This window comes from Mirounga leonina, unplaced genomic scaffold (assembly GCF_011800145.1).
Source record: "Mirounga leonina isolate KUSES-001 unplaced genomic scaffold, KU_Mleo_1.0 Mir_97, whole genome shotgun sequence".
In the NCBI taxonomy this organism is placed as follows: Eukaryota; Metazoa; Chordata; class Mammalia; order Carnivora; family Phocidae; genus Mirounga; species Mirounga leonina.
The window spans coordinates 6126677-6153480 of NW_023270889.1; the positions used below are offsets into that span (position 1 = coordinate 6126677).

The window sequence follows — 26804 nt, forward strand, 5'->3', positions numbered from 1 at the left end:
CTTACTGCAGAAATTGTCCTTTTCTTCTTAGGTTTGCAGGAACAACTGCGTTCAAACAGCTCTTCTATCCGGGGATATTATTTTGAAAAGTTCGTTGAGAATAAATGTATGTTTGTTGTTTATTTGTTAAAGGACAAAATGATGCCAACTGTTCGCTCCATTGAGAAAGTACCAAAGATGTGCTTCATCCATTTTCCTAAGGAACATTTTAAAAATGTGTTGTAGTGCTTGGTGGAGAGCCTACCATACAACAGGTACTTGGAGAATGTTTGCTGAATAACTGAGTAAATGAATAGTGGCTCTGATAAACTATAGCAATATTATGTTAAGGACAAAGATATGATTATGTGGAGTATTATTTGCAGATATACACTGTTTCACAAATGTAGAAATCATTACAGCTTTATAAATAGAAATCCTCTAATGTCATGAACCCACCAAAGTATCTAACAAGCACAACTTTTGAGGCGACTTATGTCCAAGTACAACCCCCCAAATAATCTTAGACCATATGTTTTTTTGTGTGTTTGTTTTGTTTTGTTTGGCTGGATTGTCTTTAAAATACTATTACAATGCTTAAATTTTGTTTGAAGTCTGATTTAACCTCAGCACATAGGGTTTATTTGGTGAAATACAAAGGCAATTTCCTTTTTGAAATAGTGTTTCATGCATTGGGTATAGTGAAGATTCAGCAAAAGTAGATTTCCTTCACCCTAAGCTTTTAACCTCAAGATGGCATTTTATAATAATAATAGTAAATTAAAGTAATATTGCTATATTGATATTGGTCTTCTTTGTGGTAATATCAGAAGCTAAGAGCATCAGACTTTAGAGATATCTAATTTGATGTAATGGAAATATTCATGGCATTGCCTTATTGGTGGAGAATATATCCTTTCACAGAGGAAATCCTTATATGATGATTCATATTTTAAAAAAATGATTATACTTTCTCATGCTCTGAGTCATGTTCTATTTAAGAGATCTAGTTTTGGACTTATAATGAAGCACTGATGAGTATGAAAGAAAAAAATAAAGATAACTGGTACCAAGACTTTATTAGGCATTTCACTGGATACAAAGAAACTTTTTTTTTTTACATTAAGAACAACAATCTTATCCAAAAAATTCACATTTGCTAAACAGAACAGTGGTAGGCATATATTTTCTTTACAACACATTTATTAAAGTATCAATGACCAGATCCTAAAAAGAGAAGGCACAGATCTATCTCCCTCTGGTGAATTTCTGGTGTCTAATGAAGGAAATGTCACCAGCTCTGCAAACTCCCATCCTTTAGAAATGAAGCAAATCAATACAAATGTGTGCAAGCAGGGACCATGAGATGGAAATGTTATATTAAGGAATTTGGATTTTCTTGTCACTTATAGGAATTTCAAGAGAAGAAGTAGGTACCAAAACTGTTCCCAAACTCCATCCACATTCAGACCACATCAAGGATTCACTGTTGGGTACAATGGTCTTTGAAAACTCTATTTTAGGAATTCCAACATAATTCTATTCTCTGCAAACTGTTCTAGAAACTGGCCTTAGATCTCATTGTTCTTACCCTGGGGTGTCTTGAGTTTTCAATTTCTTAAAAAAAATGCTGGTTGTTATAATTTGCTTTGGCAAATCTCCCTGGCAGGTACTGGTTCATTGTCAGGGTCCATATTCTATCCCCTGCCCAACTCCAACCCAGTCTCCTGAGGCTATATCTATATATCTATATCCCAGGCTCTTTTCCTCTCTTTTTTCAGCAATCAAGAGAGTTTTTTTTTTCTATGTCAAATTTTCTATAGTTCCATAGATGATTGGTTCTAAACTGATAAAAGTAATTTGTGGTAGGGTGTTAATGAGGGGAGTAATGAATTAGTTTACCTCTCCGAATGAAGAAGAAATTGAATTTTAAAAGAGGTCCCAGTATTGAGTTGGAAGGTGCTATCACTTTCCAGGGAATTTTTAATGTGTAGTGTGTTTTGGGGTGTCCCAGTTACTGGGGAATGTTACTTAAGGGGTTAGTAGGGGAGACTCTGGATCTTGCAATGGTATGGTAAAGGGAAATTTTGAATGTGGTGGCATTAATCTTATAGAGGCAGTTGCTTGATTGATTATGCCGTCTCTATTTGAGTTGGTCTTTTGTAAAGCAACCATGGAACTTTGTATGGACCAACATTTTCCTTCATGAAGGGTATTAGGACTATAGATTTCCATGAGATATAATATAGGGGTTTAGAAGGAGGTAGAATCTCACCCTTTATAGGGAGCCCAACTGAAAAAGAGAGAGAAGCAAGATAGATAGGGTTGCCAGAGGAAAAAAATACAGGACACATCCAGTTAAATTTGAACTTCAGATAAACAATGAATAAGTTTTTAGTATGTCTTATGAAATGTTTTGGAAATTCTTATACTAAAAAATATTGCTTATCTGAAATTTGAATTTCACTGGGTGTCCTGTGTTTTATCTGGCAAGCTTAAATATGGAAAAGAAATAATTGAGGATAGAGAAAGAAGAGAAATAAGAAGACTGATTACTATTCCACACCCAGATCCCAGGCTCAAGGAAGATTACAACATTTTTGCTTTGAGCATGACAACTCATGCAGGTCCTTGAACTAGTCATGCATTTTCCATTACTAGATTACACGTAGGCAGATAACAAAGGTGTAAAAGGATATTGTATGCCTGTGTTTTGAGAAGGGAACCATGTTGGAACCACCTAATGTTGATGGGTCTTTAGTGACTCTCATAGAACCTAGGCAGTTCATCTTAACTGAGAAGATCTAATCTTTAAAAAGAAAAATTGAAGAAACAATTTTTTATGGAAAACTTATCCTCACATGGTTCCAAGTTTGGAAGAACAGCTTTTGAAGTGTACTGGTTCTGTTGCTGATGGAAACAAATGTGAAATCTAAGTTTTTGCCTGATAATGAAGTTAATAAATGACTGACATTGGAAACTTTTGAGAAGCTTCAGGTGCCCCACAAGCTTAACTATTTATGCTTGGGGGAACTCAGGTAATTTCTAAAGCACATTCCTCATATGATTTTTTTTTTTAAAAGACCATTTTAAACAAAAACATAATTTCTCTTTAAATTTTAATCCCAAATTACAACAACAAAAAATGGCAATGAATTAAGGCTGGTCATAATGTGCCCTTTTTCTTTAGGATAAGTTTAATTTTTTTGTAAGATACAATATATTAACACATGAACCACATACAAGCACATACTTCTGACTCATACAAATATACATTTAGAACTAATACCTACGCACATACTTTTGACTCATACAAATATACATTTAGAACTAATACCTACAAAATAGTATCACAAATGAAATAAAAACTGCACAATTTTCAACAGACTCAATCAATACATTTTACAAATTCTACAGAACATTTTATTGATGTTGTTGGGAAAACAAACAATTTAGAGCATTGTTTAAAATTGTGTGTAACACAGGAGCCACCAAGAAGTTATGGCAAATATAGCATTTACACCACTGTGTCACTGAAATCTAATTGAAAAGACTAAAGTGCTGTAAAATAAAATACTTTTTAAAACCTTGCTTAGCATATCCTGAGGGACACTGTGCATTATTTTCTGTTAGCAATTCAAAACTCAAGCACTCTACCTATGGAGCTTTCTTTCATTTGGATGAGTAACCAAATGTTAGGAGATTGTGTCATTGAATCTGTAAAACTATAGAACGGGAAACTCATGAGAACATGCATTTCCTGAGACTTTCAACTTTCCAGTCTGGAATGCTCACAGGGGAGAACCTGAACAGGTAACTGGCTAAAACATGTCAGGACCTCAACGAACTTAAAACAACTTTAAGTAAAGATGAGTGTTTGTTTGTAATTTATATTCAAGTCCATCTTCAATTCTCCAGCTTGAAGTATAATTGACAATGTATTTAGACTATTACTGCTAGGCATTTCTTATTTATGATGGTCTCATTGTTCACCGGTTTTCTAGTGATTTCTTTCTCTCTTAAATATTTAAATATCTGAAGTATGTTTATGCCCATTAATGTAGGAAATATTGATTTTAAGGGTTCAAATGGCAATAGAATCAAGTTGAGTGATTAGAGAGTGCAGTTTTAACTTGAATAATGTGTGTGTGTGAGATGTGTATCCCGTGTGTGTGTGTGTGTGTGTTTGTGTTTGTGCACACATACAGGCGTACACATGCCAAACACTTCATGCTCCAGTACATTCACTGTTAGGTGGCGCTCCATGAAAATGAGTTTTCCCAGTATGGCTGAAAGTGAATATTGAGGTCATCATATAGAATATCCTAAGGCTTTTAAAAGATGGCTCCTCATTCTCTGCACTCACATGATTGTGTAGTAATAAGGGAGACAGAAATGATAACGGCAGGAGTGTTCACCATTTCGGTCCTTCAAAATTACAGACAGGAAAGCAAACCCAAAAAATGATATTCTTTGCGTATTTCCCCCTCATCCCACCCGCTTCTTTGATTTCCTGCTGCAGATTGGGTAAAAGTTGGATTTTGTTTCTGTTTTTTGCCTTGCAGGACTTGTGACATAAAGTCTCAAGAAAAAGCAAAAAAAAAAAAAAAAAAAAAGTGCACCAAGATGTATCTCCTACTATCTTGGGGCCTATTTGTAGCCCTTGTGTTCCTAGCTCTCTGGAAAGACAATGCCCTGCTAAGACAAAGGAGCATAGGCTGAGGGTAAGCTCTGACTGCATAATACTAGTCCTCACCCCCACTTTTTATTTAAGGCCCACAGCCTGCTCCCTAAATGTGCTCCAGGGCAGGGCCAATGGACAGAAAACAGCCAAAGGCGCCTTCTCTCCATTCCCCTTTCCAAGGACTCCCTCCTGGTGACTCTCCCTCTAGCTGGAGGACCCATAATTCACTTCTACCTGTTCCCTCCTTTAGAAATTAAGGCAAGTCCACTTATTCTTGGTGCCTGCTACATAGGGACTGTATGTCCACATGGAAACCATAGCATTGACTTGAAAGTACCTTCTGTCAAGGTTTCTGTGTGCATATCATTAATAGCAATAAAAAGCTTTCTCCAGTTAAAAAACTGCACAATTAGTCTAAAGCTTCAGCATGTTTGTTTTTTCCAGCACCCAAACGACAAATATGACAAAGCTAATTCTAAGCAAACATTATAAGAAAGCATCTAAGTTCAAGAAAATACAACATAGTTACCTCTATATTTTATTCGTTCTTCATTAATATGTTGAAAGATTTGTTTTCTGTCATATTTATAAGTTAAATCCTTGTGTCATTGCAAGTGTGCTTGGCTAAAGATCCTACTGAGGGATGAATAATGAATTGTCAGAGAGAAAGTCTGCTCACAAAGCAAATTTCAATAATCCATAGTCCTTTAAAAAGGATTCATATTCAATTGCACACTAAGAGCAGGTGAAAGAGCTAAAAAGACAATAAACCGCAAGAGGAGGGAAGATGGAAGGAAAACTCTATTTGTAAATAATTAAGTCCCAAGCTAGAATATTTTTACAAAAATATTTGAATATGGTCAGCCACTCTACTTTCAAAGGTCTTATCACTCTTTTCATACCTTGAGGGTTTCAGTCTCAAAATTAAATGATTGAATATTATCAGTGTTTTTGCTTAAAAAGAAGAACTGTGGCCGTGTTTGCCCATGTCTGTGTGTCTGTCTGTGTGCATTTGTATCTGTCCACTGGCAGGATGGGTAGACATTGGCATCCTGTGCGTGGTGAGATGTAGACACACAACTGGCATGTGGAACTGTTGCATGCTACCAGGTCTACTGAGCAGACCAAACACTCTGCATAAACATTTTCTTCAGTATAAACAATTTCTCTTGCTTCCCTGCAGCTGCTAATAAATACTATGTTTTGACAATGAGTATTTATAATCTTATAACCAGCTCTTGATTATTCACAATCTTGACATAATCAACCCCCTTGCCTAGGTCTAAGAGATTAAACCACATGCTCTATGTTTAAATTAATTAAAAACTGAGGGCATGCTTTTATTTTCCTATGGCCCTACTTTGCATGGACCGCATTTTCCCAAGGGACTATTATTGCAATTATTTCTAAACATGAAGATAAAATAATTCATAATTATAAGAATTTCAGGAATTTATAGATTTTTAGTTGTGCCTCGCAATATTCCTGTGAGGCACACAGTTGAGGGTTATTGTGCTTTTTTAAAATCATCTTAGCATTGTCAAAAATCACAAAGACACCACGGAGGAAGTGAGGCTCAAAGTCCTGCTACCATTTTTCTTCCCCGTAGACCTGGACTATCAAATCTTGGGACACTGAAATGTTTTGTAAAACTTTTGCTTCTGCCCCAGTCTCTATCCTGGGGTAGGACAGAACCCAGAAATGATGGGTCAGTGTTAATTTTCAGTGCATCTGCCCAGATCACGTGTATGTAAGAATATCCTAAAGACATTTCATGATCTTTGAGATTTTATGGACATCGTTTCAAAAACTGCTCTATTTCTTTCTTCCATCTTTCCTCTTTCCTCAACTTCAAGTAAAAATTTGAATCGAAGCTTCTCAAAATATGTTCCTCAAAATCTGGGATTTAGAATTACATGTTTGTAGATCCCAACTTCATACGAAAGCTTGCACAATCTTTTATTTATTTCTTCTTTCTTTTCTACCTTTTTTTTTTTAATCAAGAGAATTGTCAGGGGAGATTTTGGTAAGAGTTGTTTTCAGAGTTGCCCGATTTTAACACATTTGTCATAATTTTTCATTTACTGAGCATTTGCTGGGCAATATTATTTAAGAGATTCCTGAATTAAAATGGCATCCATCTCTTCCCCCCTCCCCCATCTTTTGCTACAGAGTTGGCACTAATTGTTCTTCCAAAAAAGTTTTTACACTATATTTATAGCTGCCTTAAATAGAAATACTGTGAAACACTGTTATTTTCATATAACACAAAAATTACTGATTATGTCCTCCAATATTACTGATGCAGGGAAACTGACTTGATGCATATTTTCTATGACCAAAAGTTAGCAATGATGGACCAATTGCAGATGACTAGAGGATATTATATTATACCAAGTCTCACAAAAACAAATTTCAATACAACAATGTAGTACACATTACGTTGGGCATTCAATTGTTTTGAGTCCCGTATGGCATCTGATTAAAAAGAGCGAGCGAGAGAGGGAGTGGAAAGGTTCAGTTAGAGAAATCAGTGTAGGAGCCCTAGGTTGAAATCAGAAATGCAATCACGTAAACACTCATGAGTTATACGTTGCAAAGACTAATTCTGAAAAACAAAATTCACTGGTCTTTTTTTATCCCTAACACTAGAAGCAGATTTTGCTCATCAAATGGGAAATGAAATATTTATAGTAATGCAGTATGATAACAATCACTGAAGAAATGGTTTCCCCCTTTTCCCACCCACTACCAGTCTAATCCCCTCAGAGACCCAGTGGAATAGGAAGATCAGAGTGTTTATAGATAATATGCCTAATACAATGAGTCTTCTCTGTCTTACTCATGGATGCTCCGAATGGTACTATCAAGTGTTGGCTTCTCCCTCATCAAAGACATAGTTGAGCTTTATGACAGTGCTGATGAAATCACCAAGTTCCACAAAATCAGCAGTGACAATATTGATGCCACTCTCTCCCGGCTTCTGAGTGCGAACCCACTGCATCATGGCAGGAAGAGCTCTGAGAAAGGAAAGAAAAAGAGAAGTCACAGAAGGCAAGATACTATTTTTCAAGCTTATGCTACCCAGGCTTTCCTTTAGTTTTCTTTTTTCTTTTCTTTTTTTTTTTTTTTTAAGATTTTATATATTTATTTATTTGAGAGAGAGAATGAGAGAGAGAGAGAGTACATGAGAGGGGGGAGGGTCAGAGGGAGAAGCAGACTCCTTGCCGAGCAGGGAGCCCGATGTGGGACTCGATCCAGGGACTCCAGGATCATGACCTGAGCCGAAGGCAGTCGCTTAACCAACTGAGCCACCCAGGCGCCCCTCCTTTAGTTTTCTAATGTACCAAAATAAATGCCCCAATTATAGACACAGAATAGAGAAAAAAGCCAAACGGACAATGGTAAATTTTTAACCTCTGAAGGGACTCTGCAGGAGAAACGTTCACCATAGTGGTCCGTATTGGATTTTTCATCTTTGGAGATCTCAGATGTGTGAGTTTACAGGGCAGCTTTTCCACTAAGAAAACGACACTTTTGCACTCACATTCTAGTTTGGCATGGTGTGATTGCCAACCCTGCAAAGCTATGGGGTGGTGAGGTCAGAGATGAATACATGTACTTAACGAACATTTATTATGAGCCGGCTATTTTCAGGAAATGTGCTAGGTACTGTAAATAGATACAACAGCAAAAACCCCTGCATCCAAAGAGTGCATGATTTGGTGGTGGGCAAGTGGATAAAGAAAAAGTTTTAACATAATACAATCAGAACGAAGAGGGAAAATCATAAATAATAATCATAAATAAATGATATCATTTGATAGGAAGGAATAAGCACTATAAAAATGGGGACGAAAAAGGAGTAGGAGTGTGCAGGTAGAGAGGGGTGGTGTAGATGACAACCTAAAATAGGGTGGGTTAGTAGACCTCATGGATAAGGGGACATTTGTGCAAAAGTTAAAGGACACAAGGGAGTGAGTCATGTGAATATCTAGGGAAAGCATTTTGGTTACCACCATGGCCCTAAGGGTGTAGCATGCCTACTTGGAAAAAGGAAGGAGAGAGTAGTAAAAGATGAAGCAAGAGGGCAGAGCCTGCAGGGCCCTGTAGGCCATTTTAAGAGCTTTGAGGGTTACTCTGAGTGAAACAGGGAGGCTTTGGAACATCTCGCGGGGAAGAGTAGTACAACCTGACTTTCATCATAAAGGTGACTCATTACAGGGGCGCCTGGGTGGCTCAGTCGGTTAGGCATCTGACTCGGTTTCAGCTCAGGTCATGATGTCGGGGTCGTGAAATTGAGCTCCATGTCGGGCTCTGCGCTGAGCGGGGAGCCTTCTTGAGATTCTCTGTCTCCCTCTCCCTCTGCCCCTCCTGCCTGTGCTCACTCTCTCTCTAAGATAAACAAATAAATCTTAAAAAAAAAAAAAAAGATGACTCATTACCATGAAAGCATAAAGGCGAGTCACTGAGTCTGGCCTGAGAAGTCAGGGAAAACTTTTCAGAAGCTGCTCCCTGAATGTTGAGGATCAGGAAGACAGTATGGTGTGTGCCTAGTAGCAGCGCACGTGGTCAGGGAGACACAGGTGATGTTAATATGGCCGTGCAGTATCCTCTGAAGCACACAGAAGTGACACCTACTCTGACTCCAAGTGTCAGGAAGGGAGGTTTACATGGGGAATGCATAAACAAGCAGCCCTGAGAGCTGACAGTTCGACATCAAAGAAAGTGTGAGGAAATCGATGTGAACTTTGAATGCTTGGGGAAGATGGAGAGGGACGGAGAGAGGGGAGAAGGGGAAGAGAGAATGAGGTGGTGGGTAGGAATCTCAGAGTAGTTACATCATAAAATGTAAGGGAGCCTTAAGTTGGAGAGATAAGAGATAAGAACCAGAAGAAAGAGGGCTTTCAAAATGTAGAACTGTCAGCTATTAACTAGGGAAATCGTAAGCTTAGATTTGTGATTTGGAGAGAGTGGCTTCCCTTCAGTGTAGGCCAATCAATGGGACAGAACTGTAGTAGGGGCAGGAGTAACAATTAGGGAGCTGTCAAAGTCATCCAGACCAGAGACAGTGGTAGCTTACGTTGCACCAGCAGCCATAGAGAGAATTGAAAGGAACTGAGGAGATAAAATGATGTTTGCTTAGTGTGGGTGGGATGGAGATGGAGAGGGAGAAAGAGGCCATGGATGGATGCCTAGATTGCTAGCAGTATTCTGGCAGGTGGACATCATTCTCTAATCTTGGAAAGACAGGAGGGAAGTCTTTCCAGTGGATGTGCTAAGTTTGGTCTGAGACATTGATTTTGAAGTGACTTTGGGACACATGAATTGAGATCTCAGTTGGTAGGTAAGTACAGATGTGATATTCAGGACACAGAGCTGTCAAGAGCCATCACATAGCATAGTTAGAGCTATGAGAGTAGATAAGGTTACCTGATTTTATAGAAGGAGAGGAGAAAATGTGATCAGCAGCATGTAAGGGTTGGCTGGAAAACTCGATTCAAGAAAAGAAAAAGAGAAGTAGGCACAAAGTAGAAGGAAAATCAGGAGCATGTAATCATCATGATAATCAGCACAAAAAGGAAACCATGCCCCTTTTGGTTTGTGAAGCCAAAGTGTAGGATGTAATACATGTGCATTTCCCCAGATCTCAGAAAGCAAATCTAGTCTAAGCAAACTCAAGCCATCAAGGCAAAACTGGCTCAACTGCCTTGGACTACATAAATCTGATGGGTCATCCCTTAAAAAGTCTGATCCATGTTTTTCAGCATATACATTTTTCCCATTAGACCCAGATAGAGGAGGATCCAATTGCTCCTAAAAGCGCATAACATGGATCTAACAGGCCCAATGCCTTCAGAGAATAGACTGGCAGGTGGAGAGATGTGGTCTTCTCGGCACCAGTTTCAGAAGATAATTCTACCTTACAGTGAAAAATCTGGATCCCTCAGCACAGATGCAGTGTGTTCAAGTTCATTAGAAAGACAGATGCAGTGGCAATGTGTGTGTAGCCACTTGGGTTCGAATGTCATGACTTTTTCTTCTGGACTTGCTGGAGCAGATGATATCTCTGTGTCGTGAATGCAGTATCACCTTGGCATTTTAGAAAAGGCAGACTTTCTGCAGACAAAGCATCAGAATTGGGCATTTCCTGGGAAGAAAGGGTGGGAGGTGGGAGGTGGCATGGATGGGATAACACTGAGGCCAGTGTTGACTCTGTATTGACCTTAACTGAGTAGCTGGTTCACCAGATTCCTTGAGGTACTAGGTCACAGGAGGTTCCAGAACAACCAATTCCCATCTTAGAACCATGACCACCACAAAAACAGCTCCTCAGATGCCTTCTGCTACTCTAAGATTAAAATTCCTGGGCCTGAATTTAGAGCAACTAATTATCATCCCCACAGGGAGATGTTAGAACCTAAGAGTGCTCTGCTCTGTTTCCCTATAAAATAGACTGCTCTGAGGATCGATGAGACATCCTTTTGGAATGGCTTGTGGGCCTCAGGTAAAAAATGAGTTTTACATTCAAAATGCCATTTCTCTGAGTCGTGGGAATACTTTTATTTTTCTGTTCAGATATATTTTCCTAAAGTCAGTATGATATCAAAGACAAAGCAAGCAATAATGCCAGGTTGAAAATCAAATACTCAGATGGTCTTAAGTAGAATTATGTTGAACAAAAAGAGTCAATATCCTGGATTAAAACTAGCTGATGCTACTGAAGTTATAATAATTTTTTAGAGTGCCATTTCTTAACCCATTTTCATTACTGCCCCCTCTATGGAGCCTTTAAGAATATTTTTTTCTGCTCTCCCTCCTGCTCCATGATATACCACAGATAGACTGTGTTTCTGCTGATATACTGTTTATATAGCTGTGTTTTATACACAAGAAGAGTAAATTTTTTATTTGCCCTCCCAAAAATCAAGTTTAGCCACTTTGGGCGCCATACTGATGTTGACAATGCAACTTTATAACTAACTGCCAAGTTTTGATTACATTTAGTGTTGAATAGAGTGAATTGAAAACCCTACTCTGGTGGAAATAAAATATTGTCTCAATGTCACAATTTCCATGGTATAAGCTAGTTAAGCTTTAGCTTTTTCAATCACTCATTCATTCATTCGTTCATTCAACAAAGATATATTGCACACCTGTGGAGGATGCTGTTGTGATTGCGCCTCCCCGGAGCCACCCGGGAGTTCAAACCTTCTTCATCTCTCTTGGAGAAATGCTGCCATAGCCTTGCCCACACACTCCTTTTTTGCTTTTTCTACACTTCAGTCAGGACAATCTCTTTTTCATCTGAATGCTTTATTCTTCTACAAAAACAGTCACAGAGTCTTCTCTCCCCTACAAGATACACCCAGCTCTTCAGCAGTGTGGAAGACTCTGTCCCTACCTCCCTCACACCATCTACCACACAGATCCCTCTTCCGCCTCATTTGTTACTACTTCCTACATGCTAATTTCTTCTCCAGCAATACCGAGAGGCTTGTTATTTTGCCCTAACCACACACTGTGGTCTCATGCCTCAGTATTTTTTTCAGGCCTTCCCTTTCTCTGAAATACCATTCCTTCCTCAGTACCTTTCTTGGTCTGACTAATTTCTACTTGCCCTCCAAGATTTGGCTCAGCCATTATCTCAATCCCTTCCATCCAAGTCTGGGTGAAGAACCCTTTCTTTTCCTTATGCTTTATACTCCTGAAGCATAGTTCTGTGACTGTGTATTGCACACAGCATTGGCTTGATCCATTTCCATGCCTATTTCTGTCAGTGCCTGCACACTTTTCCAAGAACAAAAATCATATCACAGTCACCAATATGTCCTCTGTACCTACCACGATCCCTGAAACCCAAAAGAAAAACAACACATATATTGAATTTAAATGTTGAACTAGAAATCTTTTTTTTTTAAGATTTTATTTATTTATTTGAGAGAGAGTGAGAGAGAGAAAGAGCACAAGGAACTAGAAATCTTGGTCTCAGATGTCACAAAGTCTAACAAGAAGAATGGATGTGAACCAACTGTAACAATACAATATGGTCCAGTGGTCATGGGCACAGGAATCTATGGGAGCATGTGAGATGAAGTAATTTGTGTCACTTAGGAGAAATTAAGGAGGAATTTAAGGAATATGTCACAAAACAGGTGACATCTGAACTTGGTCCTAACTCATTAGATAACGAAGGAAAGCATTTCAAGAAAAGGGAACAATACATGCAAAAGCATGGGGGCTGTCTAGTAGACTCCAGAACCGACTTATCCTGCATAACTAAAACTTTGTACCATTTAACCCTCACCTTTCCTATTCCTCCTCTTTCTCCCCAGCTCCTAGCGACTACTATTCCATCCTCTGCTTCTGTGAATTCGACTACTTCATTCTAATATGTAAGTGAGACAATCCATTATTTGTCTTTCTCTGCCTGGCTTATTTCACTTAGCATAATGTCCTCCTCCTGCACTATATACTAAGATTTGCTACAAGGGTAGGTCCTATGTTAAGTGTTCTTTACTACACACACATACAAAAAAGTAACAACAATAACGGGGGCAGAAGCAAACTTTGGGAGGTAATGGATACGTTTGTGGTCTTGATGGTAATGGTTTCATGGGGATATACTTATCCCTAAGCTCATCGACTTGTAGACATTAATATGCACTCCTTTTTATGTCAATCAGACCTAAATAAAGTGGTTTAGGAAGAAGCATATGGGTATGAAAGATGATGTGATTAGGAAAGACAAGGTGACCGGAGAGTAAGGGCCATGGAGGTGTGGGGACAGTAGGGGGACACCTGTATTGCACACCTGCAAGGGAGGGACAGGAAGGTGTTAGGCCAGATTGTTAAGAGCCTCCTTTGACAGCCTGTGGAGTCTGAGCTTCACTCTGTACGCACTTAAATGTTTGTCATTAATTTTGTCCAATTAAAGAAGAGTTCTTTGATTTTCCCATGTGAGAAAGAACCTATTAATTTCATACAAAGTCTGCCATCTAATGACACTGAAACTTGTATTCTTGTCACATATAAATAAAGAACACATTGTCTCCCTTTGAAAATTCTCAGGTTGTACTCAGACTGTTATGAGATCTTAACATTCATTCATTCATTCATTCATTCATTCATTCATTCATTCATATGACTTCCACCATACAGCCAAAAAGTTGCTAGTGGAAATTTGAATAACATTCACTAATATTATGAAGGAAAATATTTCATAGTGAAGTTATATATTCTGAAGAGATTCTTAAATTTCCTTTGAATCTGTGTATTCATATTTTAGTATTTATTTATGGTACAGAACGATGTGACTATACAAATACTGCAAGGTTTTCTTATAAATGCCACCCTTTTTCTTAATCTCTCTTTTTAATGAGATGCTAGATTTATAGTTAGACTGCTTACTCACAAACCACCCTGACAACCAGGAGGATTGCTTCAAGATAAATAAAAATTTAAATAAAATCATAGCACTAGTGTCAAATCTGGCGCCTCAAGTCTCAGCACCAGTATTTATTGTAAGCAAGTTAGTTAACACTCTGAGCCTCAGTTTCACCATCTAGAAAATGGGCACAATAACAAGGATTTAAGTAGTGTGTGTAAAATGCTAAGATAAATGTCCAGCTCTCTCTAAGTGGGACTGTATTGAACATCCTCTGAGCGACAGCCTTGTAATGCCCTGCTCTGGTCTCCAGAGTCTCTAAGAAGGAAGGCAGCAGGAAATTCTGAGAGCAACATCCAGCCATAATACAGTTGCGATGTAAAAACGAGCCCGTGGGATGTCTTTCCAAGTTTCACAAATCCAATCAAAGACGGAAAGAACGAGGGCCAGACTGGTGATGAGGCTCTCAGGGAAATGTTCTTGGAAGGGCTTTGTTTGCAGGCACACAGTTGTGGCAAACCTCCCACCTGCTTCTCCCATCAGAGCTGCTAAATAAATGAAGATGGTGAGAGAGCAAGCAAGTTCACAGCCGAAACCTGGTACATGAAGCCTCAAAGCCCTTCTCTGGCCCGTGGAGCTCTCCTGCATAAAGGCATCTTCAAAGAGAGGGCAGGCTTCTTAGGAGAGAAATGGGCACATCTGCAGGAATCAGAAAACCTCCCTCCCAACAACAACTGGAGGGGAAAGACAGAGGAGCCAGAGGTCTTCTGATGTGCTGGCTTTGAGAACCGGTTTGGAAAAGATTTAAAAGGAAAAGACTTAGGAGTTGAAAGTGCTGAGTTCAGTAACCCTCAGTGTGCTGACCTTGACTTACTAATTCATGTCTGTCTTCTACTTGGGATGCTTCAATCACTTCTCTGTGCTCTTAGCACAAAGGTAAAAATCCTTCACTGGCCTTTGGGGCCTTGAACAATGGCCCCCCATGGCTTCTCTAGTTCCATCTCTGGTCACTCTTCCCCTCACTGAATTCTAGCCACATCCTCAGTCTTGCTCACCTCGACCAGCCTATTTGCTCAGGGAACTTTGTAAATGTTGTTTGCTTGTTTTTTAGCCAGAATGTCTTATCTTTTATGCCCCTTCCCTTGGCCAACTCACTCATCTTTCAGGTGATAATTTAGATGTCACCGCTTCAAAACACCAGTGAGAATTGTCATTATATTTATATGCATGATCAATATCTGTCTCCCCAGCTGGACTGCAATCACTTTGAGGACAAGGACTGTCTGTTTTCCCACTGTTGTATCCCCAGTGCTTAGCAGAGTGCCTGGCATGGACTAAGTATCCAATAAATATTTACTGAGTAAATAAACAGATTTTATTTAAAACAAAACAAACTGAGGGTTCTAGAGGGGAGGGTGGTGGGAGGATGGATTAGCCTGGTGATGGGTATTGAGGAGGGCACGTTCTGCATGGAGCACTGGGTGTTATGCACAAACAATGAATCATGGAACACTACATCTAAAACTAATGATGTAATGTATGGGGATTAACATAACAATAAAAAAAATAAAAAAAAAAACACCCACAAAAAACCCACAAAAAACCATTTTTTTAAAGATTTATTTATTCGAGATAGAGAGAGATCGTGCGGAGGGGCAGAGGGAGGGGGGAAGGAGAGAAGCAGACTCCCCACTGAGCATGGAGCCTGCCTGGAGGCTCCACCCACAACCCATGAGATCATGACCTGAGACAAAATCAAGAGTCGGATGCTCAACCTCAACTGACTGAGCCACCCAGGTGCCCCTACATCACTTTTAGAATAGAGATGTATGCACGAACATAATTCGTGAAAAGACTGCCCAGTTTTTCTCACTACGGCTACTGCCAAAGATTTTAGTTTGTGAATTCACTGCTATTTTGCTAAATGAAAGGAGTCTTTTTTTTTTTTAAATTAACTTGACCAGTCAATTTGCAAAATGGCTTTCCCTGCATTATACAAAGAGAGTCAGGAGAGTCTGTGTAATAATAATGATAGTAGTGACCATTATCTTCATAAGAATAAAGTTTATCAGAATTAAACTTAATCAGATTTCTTTATTTACTATCAATTTTGTATTAGTTTTAATTATTAATTATAATTATTTATCATTTAATTAGATTTAAATTTATTAGGAATCCATGTTAAAGCCATATTCAAGTGTGTGTGTGTATATACATAATACTTTTACCACAAAGGTATGCGACCTCTCTAACCTCTCTGAACTGTTTTTTTGCAGTTAACGAATGAATGATAATAAAATGCTTGCATCTTTCAGTGAATTTTACCTGAATGTATTTCATTTAAACAATGACATGTTTCTTTTACTGAATGAAATAGAACCTCCATGTTCAGCTCGTTAATTTTTGCACAACTCTCTGATGCCCTCATGGATAAAGATTACAAATGAAAATATCAGAGTCTTGTTACTGTCTGTCCCAGACCCAGCCGTTCCTGAGAAATGGATTTTTGTTGATCAGCAAAGTTTAAAATTAGGATCATAGGTCTTTCTCTCTCTGAGCAACTGAGTCACCCAGGACCAACTAATTAAAATCAAGTCTGACATATTTTAAAATGTGATTTTCTGTCAGTCTGGACATTTCTGAAGGCTTAGAAATTTCACTTGAAAAACGTAAGGAAGAGAAAGACAAAATACAAAGAAGCCCTTGCCGAAAAGGTTGGCATTTCATTCAGCAAAGCATATGGTGGTAAAAGGCAGGGCCTTTGCATCTGCAGGTTTGAACCCTGGAAGGGGCTTCAGAATAACCTCAGGTTATCTCACAAATCATAACTTCCTAAAATACCAGGCTTATCAGTTTTTTACTAAACCTGTTTCTATTCAGGAAGCAGCATATCTGATTTATGCCTGATGAAAATAGCTCATTTTTGAAAAAATCTTTTTCCCCTAAAATTGAGCACAGAGAAAGAATGAAGTCATATGAATTATCTGTGAAACAAATGCCCTCGCAAACAACTCCAGAGATTTTAGAGGACCTGAGCTTTCCTAAATAGGAGACTGAAGCCTTTCCACATCTTCCCATGATCTGCACTATATACCTTCAGAACCAAATTACTGCAGTTGTTAGGTATAAAATAGAAAATAATTAAAGGCACGACTAAACACAGCTGGTTAGAATTTTTCCCTCTGTGGCAGTGAAAGGAAGAAATCCCCTTCTCCTTGACTCTCCCGGATCCTCTGCTTAAACCCCATTTGTAGCTGGATAAAGACGTCTGTCCAACAAATATTTACAAAGCACCTCTCACGAGCTACATATTATTCTGTGTGCTGAGGACACGGTGGGGCTCGAAGACAGACACAGCCCTTGCTCTCCTGGTCCATGCAGTCTAGTAGGGGAAAAGGGATTTATTAAAAATACACTAATGAACAAACAAGTAACAAGAAACAAACTGCACTGGTGTTAGAAGAGAAACTTCAGCTCTGGTCTGGACTATAATAAAATGTGTTTTGTTTATAATCTTGCACAAACTGTGCAAACCTTCTGTGTCCCCATTTTCCCTAATTGTAAAATTAGGAATACTAGCCCTCAGAGGTAGACACACCCCCACACAAAGTGATGATATCGACGAGGGTGCTATTCAAAGGTAAGGTCCGGGGCTGCTTTCTAACGCGACTCGGCACAGCCATGAAGGCGGACACGTTCTGGAAGCTGCAGGAGAAGGACACGAGAGCTGCTTGTCACAACAGGCGTACTGAGCAGGACACTGACCAACCTTCCTCGTTACCCTCGCTTGCTGGTTTTCAAAGGGACACAGTCCCAGTCCTCAGGAATACACGAAAGCTATTTCATCTCCTCCCCATGCCGGGCAGGTTGTTTAGTTTATTTCTGTGTTTGTTTAGCAAAAAGCGATGCAGTCAAATCAAAGCAAAGGGCTCCATTCCTTTCCTTTGATGCTGGCAACAGGAGCCCTCTTCATTATGGTGTAGAAGAAATCTGTTAAAAAGCTATTTTCAATTCAAATAAGGTCATAGCAACTACAAGAAGAATGGTGTTTAGAGTTCATAAAATGGACTGTGTCTGCAGGCTCATCATTTGCTCCCAGCCAGTGTTTCAGCATAAGCCATAACCCTGCCAGGAGCACTGAAGGTAAGCGGGTCAGCCTCCCGCTGAGCAGGGGCTCTCCTGTCTGCTAATTTCCTAAGGCAGCAAGCAAGCAAGAAAGCACTGCAGATTCTAAACACAAAGACGTTCCATATATTGAGACTGAGATTGCCAGGAGGCACACGATGGGTTTTCTTTCAAGCGTAGAGTCTCAAGACGATGAACACTTCTGTGGGGGGTCAAGTGTTCTCACTTTGGTTTGTTCCTGCACACCAAAAAGCCCCTCACTCAGAGCAATGTTCGGGGAATTCGTGGTACTCAAAGTTCAGAAGCAATCTGCTTTATTCGATACGGTTTCTATCTGCAGGCATCTGCCCTGCCTTTCTGCTCTTTGGAAGGATTTCCGTTTGCCAAGAAAGAGCTGCAGTCGAACTTGCGCTGAAAGTAAATTTGACATTTCTGTTTTTGCTTGGATTACACATCTCAAGGACTCTCCAGGTTGATCCCTTGGCTCTCAAGGATTCCCGACTTGGGGGGTCCTGGACTAGGGATATCAGAGGTTGTAAGGTAAGCTGCGACAGAAATCAGTCACCCATGAACTGTGGTCGCACAAGTTAACTTAAATACCACTTTTCTTTACTGCTGGCTGGATCATTTTATCAATCCAGTTTTAGTATTGAGTACCTATTTTTTATTGGAAGGTCTAGTGGAATTCTGTATGCATTTAATTTTAACAATGGGGAGATAAGTTATTACTTATCAAATACACATTTATTAAGAGGAGACGGGCTCTGTGAGGGGAAAATGTGGTAATAGGTCCTTCAAGGTGAAATCCTGGGAACCAATGGTCTCCATAACATTCATAGATTCCCTCCTACCATCAATAAATGCTTATTGAGTACTTATCATGTGATAGTTGTTGGGACAGATACAGGGATGGATTGGACATGGTCCTTGCCTTAATTATGGAACTAGTTCTGGAATTACCTGAACTGCTACAAATAGAAATTGCATAACTGCCTCGAATAACCTTGTGTGGAAACAAATGGAGATGTCCATGAAGTTTCTTTTGGCCTCATGAAGTAGCTGCTGGGCTCTTTCTTGACATATGCTCTAATTCCAATGGAAACATTCCATGGACTCTTACAAATTCATGAGGCTAAATAAAAACTACTCTCTAAGGACTCATAAGTTAAGTGAGTATTATCGAGTTTTAATGGACTGCCTACAATCGATCCAGGGGCAGTAGAAAGAGCACAATTTTTAGAACCAGGCAGAGCCCTATTAGAATTACTAATGAAGTGTGACCTCAAGAAAGGTTATGTAACCTCCCCAATGTGAAGTTTCTTCATTGTCAATTGGGAATAATAATGGTAGCTGCCTCATAGTGTTTTTGCAAGAATAAGATAAAACAACACGATATAGATAGGTGCTACAGCATAGAAGTGAAGAGTGAAGACTTTGGAGCAGACTCTGAATTCACACCATGCACTCTCATTTATACCAGTGTTACTTTAGGCAAATCACTTAATCTTTTCTAGCTTTAGTTTCCTCGCTCATAAAACAAAATAAAAAGAGGAAACCAATGTGAAGATTAAATGGAATAACACGCATATAAAATTTAACATAATACATGAGAGATAAGAACTCCATATATGTTAGCTGCTACTCCATTTTTAGTGTTAATGCGTAAAGTGCCCAGTACATAGTAGACAATGAATAAATGTTAGTTAGCTTAATTTTTTTCATTTTTCCTAGTTTTAGGTTACTTTAAGGCAAGTGACTGAAAAAGTTACTCTATGTATAAATGTATGGTGACTGCTGTGAAGAGTGCCCAGATCCCCCCTTCCAGATTGAGGGCGCTCCTTCTCCCAGATGCTCTGAGTGTCCTTGGCTGTCAGCTCTCAGCTGAGTTTCTGTCCGAGAACTGCCCTCAGGCAAAGAAAGCCACCTCACTCAAGGTGACACACCCTCTCTGGGGACAACTTGAATCCAATGACTGATCTTTGGGGAGGAGTATATAGAGGTACTTGCCTCACAGTGGGACAATTCTGAAGGTTCATCCCAGCTCTAGAGCTTCTCTGGGCTTGGCTGAGGCCTTTGTTGAGAAGAGCCTATCTTCTCCCTCTGCGCAATCCTATTTCTTTCACTCTCCCAAAGGCATGGGCCCCAAGGGAGCTCCAGAACAAAATTTCTGCATACAAATCTCAGCATCTCAGAGTGTATTTCTTGGGAAACCCAACCTACAAGTCTCCAGTTTAGATGGCAAGAAATTCTGTGATCAATAGACTTTCTCTTTCAACCCAAGTAGGAATCAAGAGTGGCCGTTGGCAACCCTAATGAGATAGAGAAATTAAAACTATATTTCCTTTCCCAAAATACAAACAGGGTGAGTCTTAGGCTGGTTTGAGGGGTTTTTTTGGAGGAAGGGTGGGAGGGGATCACCCGAGGAAAACTGCATTTATGCTTAGGGCCATGCACCTGCAGTCTCACATGGGTACCTCTACTTCCTCTGGCAAAGCAGAAAGGCCACCCAAATCAGACTACTTAGAAACAGTTACCACATAGTCTTACTTTAATCATCTGTTAGAATTTTCCTCTGGATGCCATTATGCTATGAATAATATATCAGGCTCAGAAAACCTAAACCTGCTTCTAAAGAAAATGTTTGTTATGGTCACTCTAATGGAAGACTTTTCCAATCCAAATTGCTCAGCAGAAGCTGGGTGGGGCTATTTATTACATCATCACAGCCTTCTGTGTATAGTACTTTGTACAACTTCACGTCCCTGACACATTCTTTCAAAGATGAATGTAGTTAGAGCATCCAAATCAAATGTTCAATTTAAAAAAAAAGGCCAAATTCAGAAATTTCACTTTCCTTAGAGAAAATGCTGACAGGTAGAATGAATACATACAGAATTTAATTTGATCATAATATCCCAGGTGCTGATGTGTTCATGTGTCTGTGGGTCCATGTAATCATGCATAATTATCAGGGGTGATTTCTTTGGCCTTTTCTCCTTAATCAGTGACAACCGCAGGTGCAAGGGGGAAAGGAATATGTCATCTGTTCTGCAAGAGAATAATATCCATTGTGCTATTAATTCCATAATTTCCTCCAGACAGTGGTCTTACAAAGAGTCTTTTAAAAAAAAAAGATTTATTTATTTATTTATTTATTTGAGAGCACGAGAGAGAACTCACAGGTGTGGGCAAGAGGGACAGAGAGAGACGGAGGGAGAGAATCCTCAGATAGATTCCCCGCTGAGCAGGGAGCCCTAGGAGGGGCTAGATCTTAGGACCCTGAGATCATGACCTGAACCGAAATCAAGAGTCAGAGGCTTAACCGACTGAGCCACCCAGACACCCCTTGGAGTCTTTAAATAGCACCAAAAGAGTGTAAAATTTTAGGTCAATTAGCCCCAGAGCAGTGTTTTCCATTGTGTTATCTGTTTGTTATATCTTTGGGAAATCATGTTACCTGACACTTTTTAAATTGTCCACTTTATCATTCTTTGACAACATGGAAAATTCCTAGAAACTTAATAACATACAAAAAATATTGCTAAGCCAGATAGGCGCCATGTATGTATATAACTTGTTAATACATTCTCCCTCTTCCTTGCATATTTTCTCCTTGACACATTTAGAAAAGTAACAGAGAGTATCAGGTTTGAAAATGTGCTTAAGACATTTATGAACAGTGACCACATTCTTTATAAAAATGTTTTTTAAACTGAGTTCCATGGGACAATACTTCATGAGATACTGAAAGATATTCCTAAGACAAATAAATATTCCTTTGGTCAAATACATATAGGTAATATTGAAGCCTCTTTGGGGCTTCATTATATCTAGTTCACAATACACATAGTAGCATATTAGGCATATTATATTAAAAACATTGAGATGTTATTGAAATAAGTTAAAAATTTCTTTCCCTGTTTTCAAACTTATTTGATTCAAGGACAGTCCCACAACTACCAACATGTGCACGCACATACACACACACACAAAAACACCCTTTTTATTTCTTCCCATAAACTGCCAATGGACATCTAGTGGATCTAATGTTCTATAGAACACTATTCTAGAATTATTGCACTACAGCATCATTTTCAAGGGCTCAACTCTGTCATATGTTTCAGGGACTTGAAATTCTCACAGCCTCCTGAGTCAGACAGCGTTGGACTACTCCTGCTATTAGAAGGTTCTTTCTGACCACTCTCTAGTCTTTCTTAGGTTCATCCAGAACAAGTATATTCCTCTTCCACATGACATTCATTTAAATATTTGAAAATAACTGGGACTCTCCTGCCCCTCCATCTGTATCTCCCCTTCTCCATCTGAAACATCCCATTTCCTTCCCTTATATAATTCAGTTTGGAACATTCTTATTGTATTTGTCAATCTCTTCTGAACACTCCACTTTGTCTATTCTTCCTCCAAAAGAGGTACATGGAAAATAATGCAATTTTCTAACTTGGGTGTAGAGTATAACAGAGCATTCCCACCCTCATTCTGGGTACTATTGTTCTCTTATTATGATCAAAGATTATTTTGACTATTTCTCTTTTAATGCTTCCAAGATCCTTGCATCATCACCTTTTTCTTGGAATTAACAGCTTCTTCTGAAGAAAGCAGGAAGATATTAGGCAGTGCTAGTGGAGGGGAAGGAGCTCTGCTTCTAGAAGAGTCAACACAAGCTTGCTACCTTACACATTCTTCTCCCACTTTGACTCAGGGAATCTCCTCTTTGCGGCCAAGAAAGATATAAAGGATGCAGAAGCTGAGGTCCCACCAGAACTGTCGAAAAGCTCTCGAGAATGGTGTGAGGCTAGAATAACGGCTGGAGACTGAGGTGTTGGAGCAGATGACAAAATGGAAGTTTCGATCCTCTCAGAGATAGCTCCAGCTGGCAGTAGCAACAATCCAGGTAAGTCTCCTCCGGGTTGTTTTAGAGTCAAGATATCAACATCAGAAGAACTTGTACAGATACAGAGAAATTTGAAATAATTTAATTTTTTCAAAATTTGCAATCACATATGCATGTGAATATTTGGCCATGCAAATGATCCTCCTGCCTGCCTGAGTCTGCACTTAGCAAATACAGAGGTGGGGTATGGCAAGGTGACATAGTGACAATAATGCTGCCCTTCCTTAGGGCTGGTGCTCACTCTAGCCTTAATTAAGTCATCAATTAACTAGTTATTGATTCTAAGAGTCAATGAACATAGAATGTGCTATATGAAAGATGAGCATTAGCAACAGTGTCCGGCTGAATTTTAGGGAAGGGTTTGAAAATGTGGTCTTAAAAGAACAATTGCTACACTTTTTCCTTAATTAAAGTCTTCCTTTATATAAATCTATAGATTAATATATAAATGTATTGGGGGGCATGCTATAAAAACGCCCCCCCAAAAGGTGAAATAAAATGCTCCCTCATGACAGACCAGACCTGGGTTATCTGAGGGGAGGTCTTCAGGGATAAGACTTTGAACGTTGTTATAGGATTGATTCAGACTGGAATAGAAGGAAAGACATTGGCCAGAGAGGTGCGGGGAGCCTTCTTTTGGGGATGTGGAGTTGTTGAAAATTCAGAAAAGAGAGTCTGGGGGGTGTGTGTGTGTTTCTGGAATCTCAATTAACTTCCAAAATTCTACAGTCACTCCTACAACTGCATTAGCTGCATGTTTTTATATAGGATGCTGCTCTCCTGGGTCCTACCATCAGCAATACTTCTGTGCAATAATGAAGAAGCAGTTTCATTTAGGGAATGAAGTGACCGGTATGCACCACAACCTGCCTTATATCAGTGCATTTGCTTACACCTGAATTTTGAACTTGACTGTTCACAGTGTCTTTGAAAACAGATAACACGATACTATGAAATTAAATAACTACTGTATTAAAATATCAAAACTGCCCTGGAGAGAACAAAATATATATTTTATATACAACTGACACATCAGTTAACTGATATCTCAACTAACCAAAAGCTGTACAATAACTTGAATGCTAGGTGTCTCAGTTTCTCTGCTTTAAGCAAGAATAATTCAAAAAAACAATTCTAAAAATCCCATATATCCTCACCACTGTAGAATGGAAACTTCTCTTTCAAACAAGCCAAGTTCCAATTTGAAAAGGAACTTACAAGGGGCAGTTGGTGGTGAATGAGACTGCAGCAGTAGTGATGAGCATTGTGTGGGATGACTTGAGGGCCTGCTGTTCATCAGCTCGACCAGCCCTGTCCCCTGGGGAGATGCAAGGCCAGGGAAGGACCTTTTTCTTCAAGGTGGAATAGTTTGACAGGGAGCTGTTCACAGGGACAGTGCTATTTTCAAGTGAAAGAATTAATGAATACTTTTCAACTAAAAGCTCAAATCAGCAGAAAAGAACCTAAAGAATAACGCTGCTAATTTTATGAGGAACCCATGTCCCACTGGAAGTCATTAAGTGGAAATCATTTGAAAATACCTTCAAATGTGTGGCTTTCTTAGCTACTAATAATAAGATGTATTTTATAACAGGTTGTATTCCTGGTATTCCACTCCATTTTAGGGTTGATATTTAAAAAACAAACAGAAACCTTTCTTAATATCCTACTGAAGTAAGGTGTTTAAAATAAATATAAAATCATTGCTCATAATATACTTGCCATTTTTAAATGCTCTTCATTACTATTTTCTGATGACAAATAAAGAAGGTCTATAATGCTGATTTACTTTTCTTAGCTACATCATACCATTTTATCTAGTGGAAGTGAGTGGGAAAACAAAATCAGTAAGTTTGACTTGAGAATTATGAATCCTTGATTCTGAACCTGGCTCTGGCCCTAACAGGCAACCTAAAGAAGACAATACCATCAATATCACATTTCTACACTGCTACATTCATGTCCAGAATGAGAATTCCCTCCTGACTTTTAAAAAGTATTTCTTGAAACCAACTCTACTTGAGCCATGTCTGCAAATGACTGGCTCTGTCCGTGCAATGTGCAGGATAGAAATTTATCACTCCACCTCAGAGTTATTGGGAGGCTCAGATACAATCATGACTCTGAACACCCTTGAAAATTGCGAAGAGCCCTACAAATTTAAGTTGTTCCACTTAAATGAATTACTTGGAATTCTGTATACTGAAAATCCTCCTTGCCCTCAGCTGAACTCCTCACTTATAAATGGGTTGGCTTGCCATTGGGTTTTCAATGTTTGTTCACCCAACCTGTGTTGGCTAGGCATCATTCCTCTTGCCTTACTGGAGACCATAAGGGAGGTGGGGAAGTAGTCAAGGCCATGGTAGAGACGAGAGTTTCTGTCATTCTTTTTGCATTTCTTAGAATCTCCCTCATGTTGCTAATCTCAAATAACTTGAATCTAAAATGAAGTTGGAGTCTTCTAGTTACTATGTACCTACATAGGTACATAGAGGTTATAAACTGAGGTTCTAGCATACTGCTTTGGGACCAAACAACTCATCTGGGTTGCAAAGGTGCCCATTTTTAGCCACATTTTCTTATTTAAAGACCACAGCTCTCTCTCAGTTGGAGTTTCCATCATCCACCAGAAAGCTTTGTTCTATTCACTATAATAAATGAGACTTGATTATGGGGCTGAAGTCCAGTAAACCCCTGTCTTCTTATCTATCTATCTATTCAAAAATAAATCTGGGTAGCCAGATTTCCCTTTTGGAAATGAGCACAGCAGCAAGCAGATGTGATTTTGAGGGCACTGTCTTTAACAGGGTAATTGATATATCCTCTAATTGATCAAGCCACTGTAACATTAACTAGCACTCTTGGATCCTTCTGGCTAGTGATGCCATAGTTTTCATTCCAACCTTTTAAACCAAATTCTACTGCATGTCAGGCACTGTTCCAGGTACTGAAGAGTGAACTCAGAAGAGCATGTAGAGATGAGGCCTTAAACGTTTTTAGTTTAAACCAGAAAACCTGAACATTTACTCAGGAAATGGCCCTAGTTTCAACACTTGTGCAGTAGTTAGATGTTATTGATTCTGCCCACCAATTTCCCTAACAATAGTACAGAAAATCTGAGCCCCAAAGAGCTCGAGTCGCAAGGCAGTTTGATGATTAAGATGAAGGTTCACAAAATACGTCTTATTGAACATACAAAATAAGATGCCCAGAATGCTTTGTAAATTTTATGCTGAAATTCAATTACCAGCTTCAACATCTCATCCTCTATCTCCGTTTAATATATCAAGTCAACAGCAACTGTTGTAGAAAAATCTCAAAACAGAAGTAAAACTCACAAGTGCAGCATAAAAGTAAACGTAGTCAATAGAAAAGGAGCTGATTCATTCTAAAACTGAAACATGTAAGATTTTATAATGTACTTAGTTATTTCAGTAAGTTGATATTGTTGCTTCACCTACAGAGAAACAATGAGCTAGGCTGCCTCCTTTTTTCCTCTTTTTTTTTTTTTGCATTTTATCTAAGGATAGTATCTGGACAAAAGTAAAAATAATGGTGGATTGGTGGGTGTCTGGATGGGTCCTGGAAGTCTTCATGTTCTCAAAAGTGGAAAACCGGCCACTTCAAAAATCTGTAAGTACCTGAATGTGAGTAGTGTGAGCATAGATTTTCCTTTCATCTGAAGTATGTAAAAGCCTAATGATAACTCCTCACAG

The 26804-nt window shown here is 39.1% G+C and overlaps 1 protein-coding gene and 1 long non-coding RNA gene across 2 annotated transcripts in view; both read right to left on the minus strand.

The window, feature by feature from the left end:
• Positions 1-1039: 1039 nt before the first annotated feature.
• LOC118006535 lies at positions 1040-4873 on the minus strand. The gene is made up of 2 exons (XR_004678106.1): positions 3219-4873; positions 1040-3163 (listed from the first exon to the last, which is right to left on the minus strand). It is a non-coding gene; the product is annotated as an uncharacterized LOC118006535 (long non-coding RNA).
• A 1789-nt stretch (positions 4874-6662) lies between these two features.
• LOC118006536 (PI-PLC X domain-containing protein 3) overlaps positions 6663-26804 on the minus strand; it is a 162261-nt gene continuing 142119 nt past the window's right edge. The window contains exon 3 of the mRNA XM_034999217.1: positions 6663-7683. Within this exon, the coding sequence (XP_034855108.1) occupies positions 7530-7683 (154 nt within the window). The 3' untranslated portion in view covers positions 6663-7529. The remainder of the gene's footprint in view (positions 7684-26804) is intronic.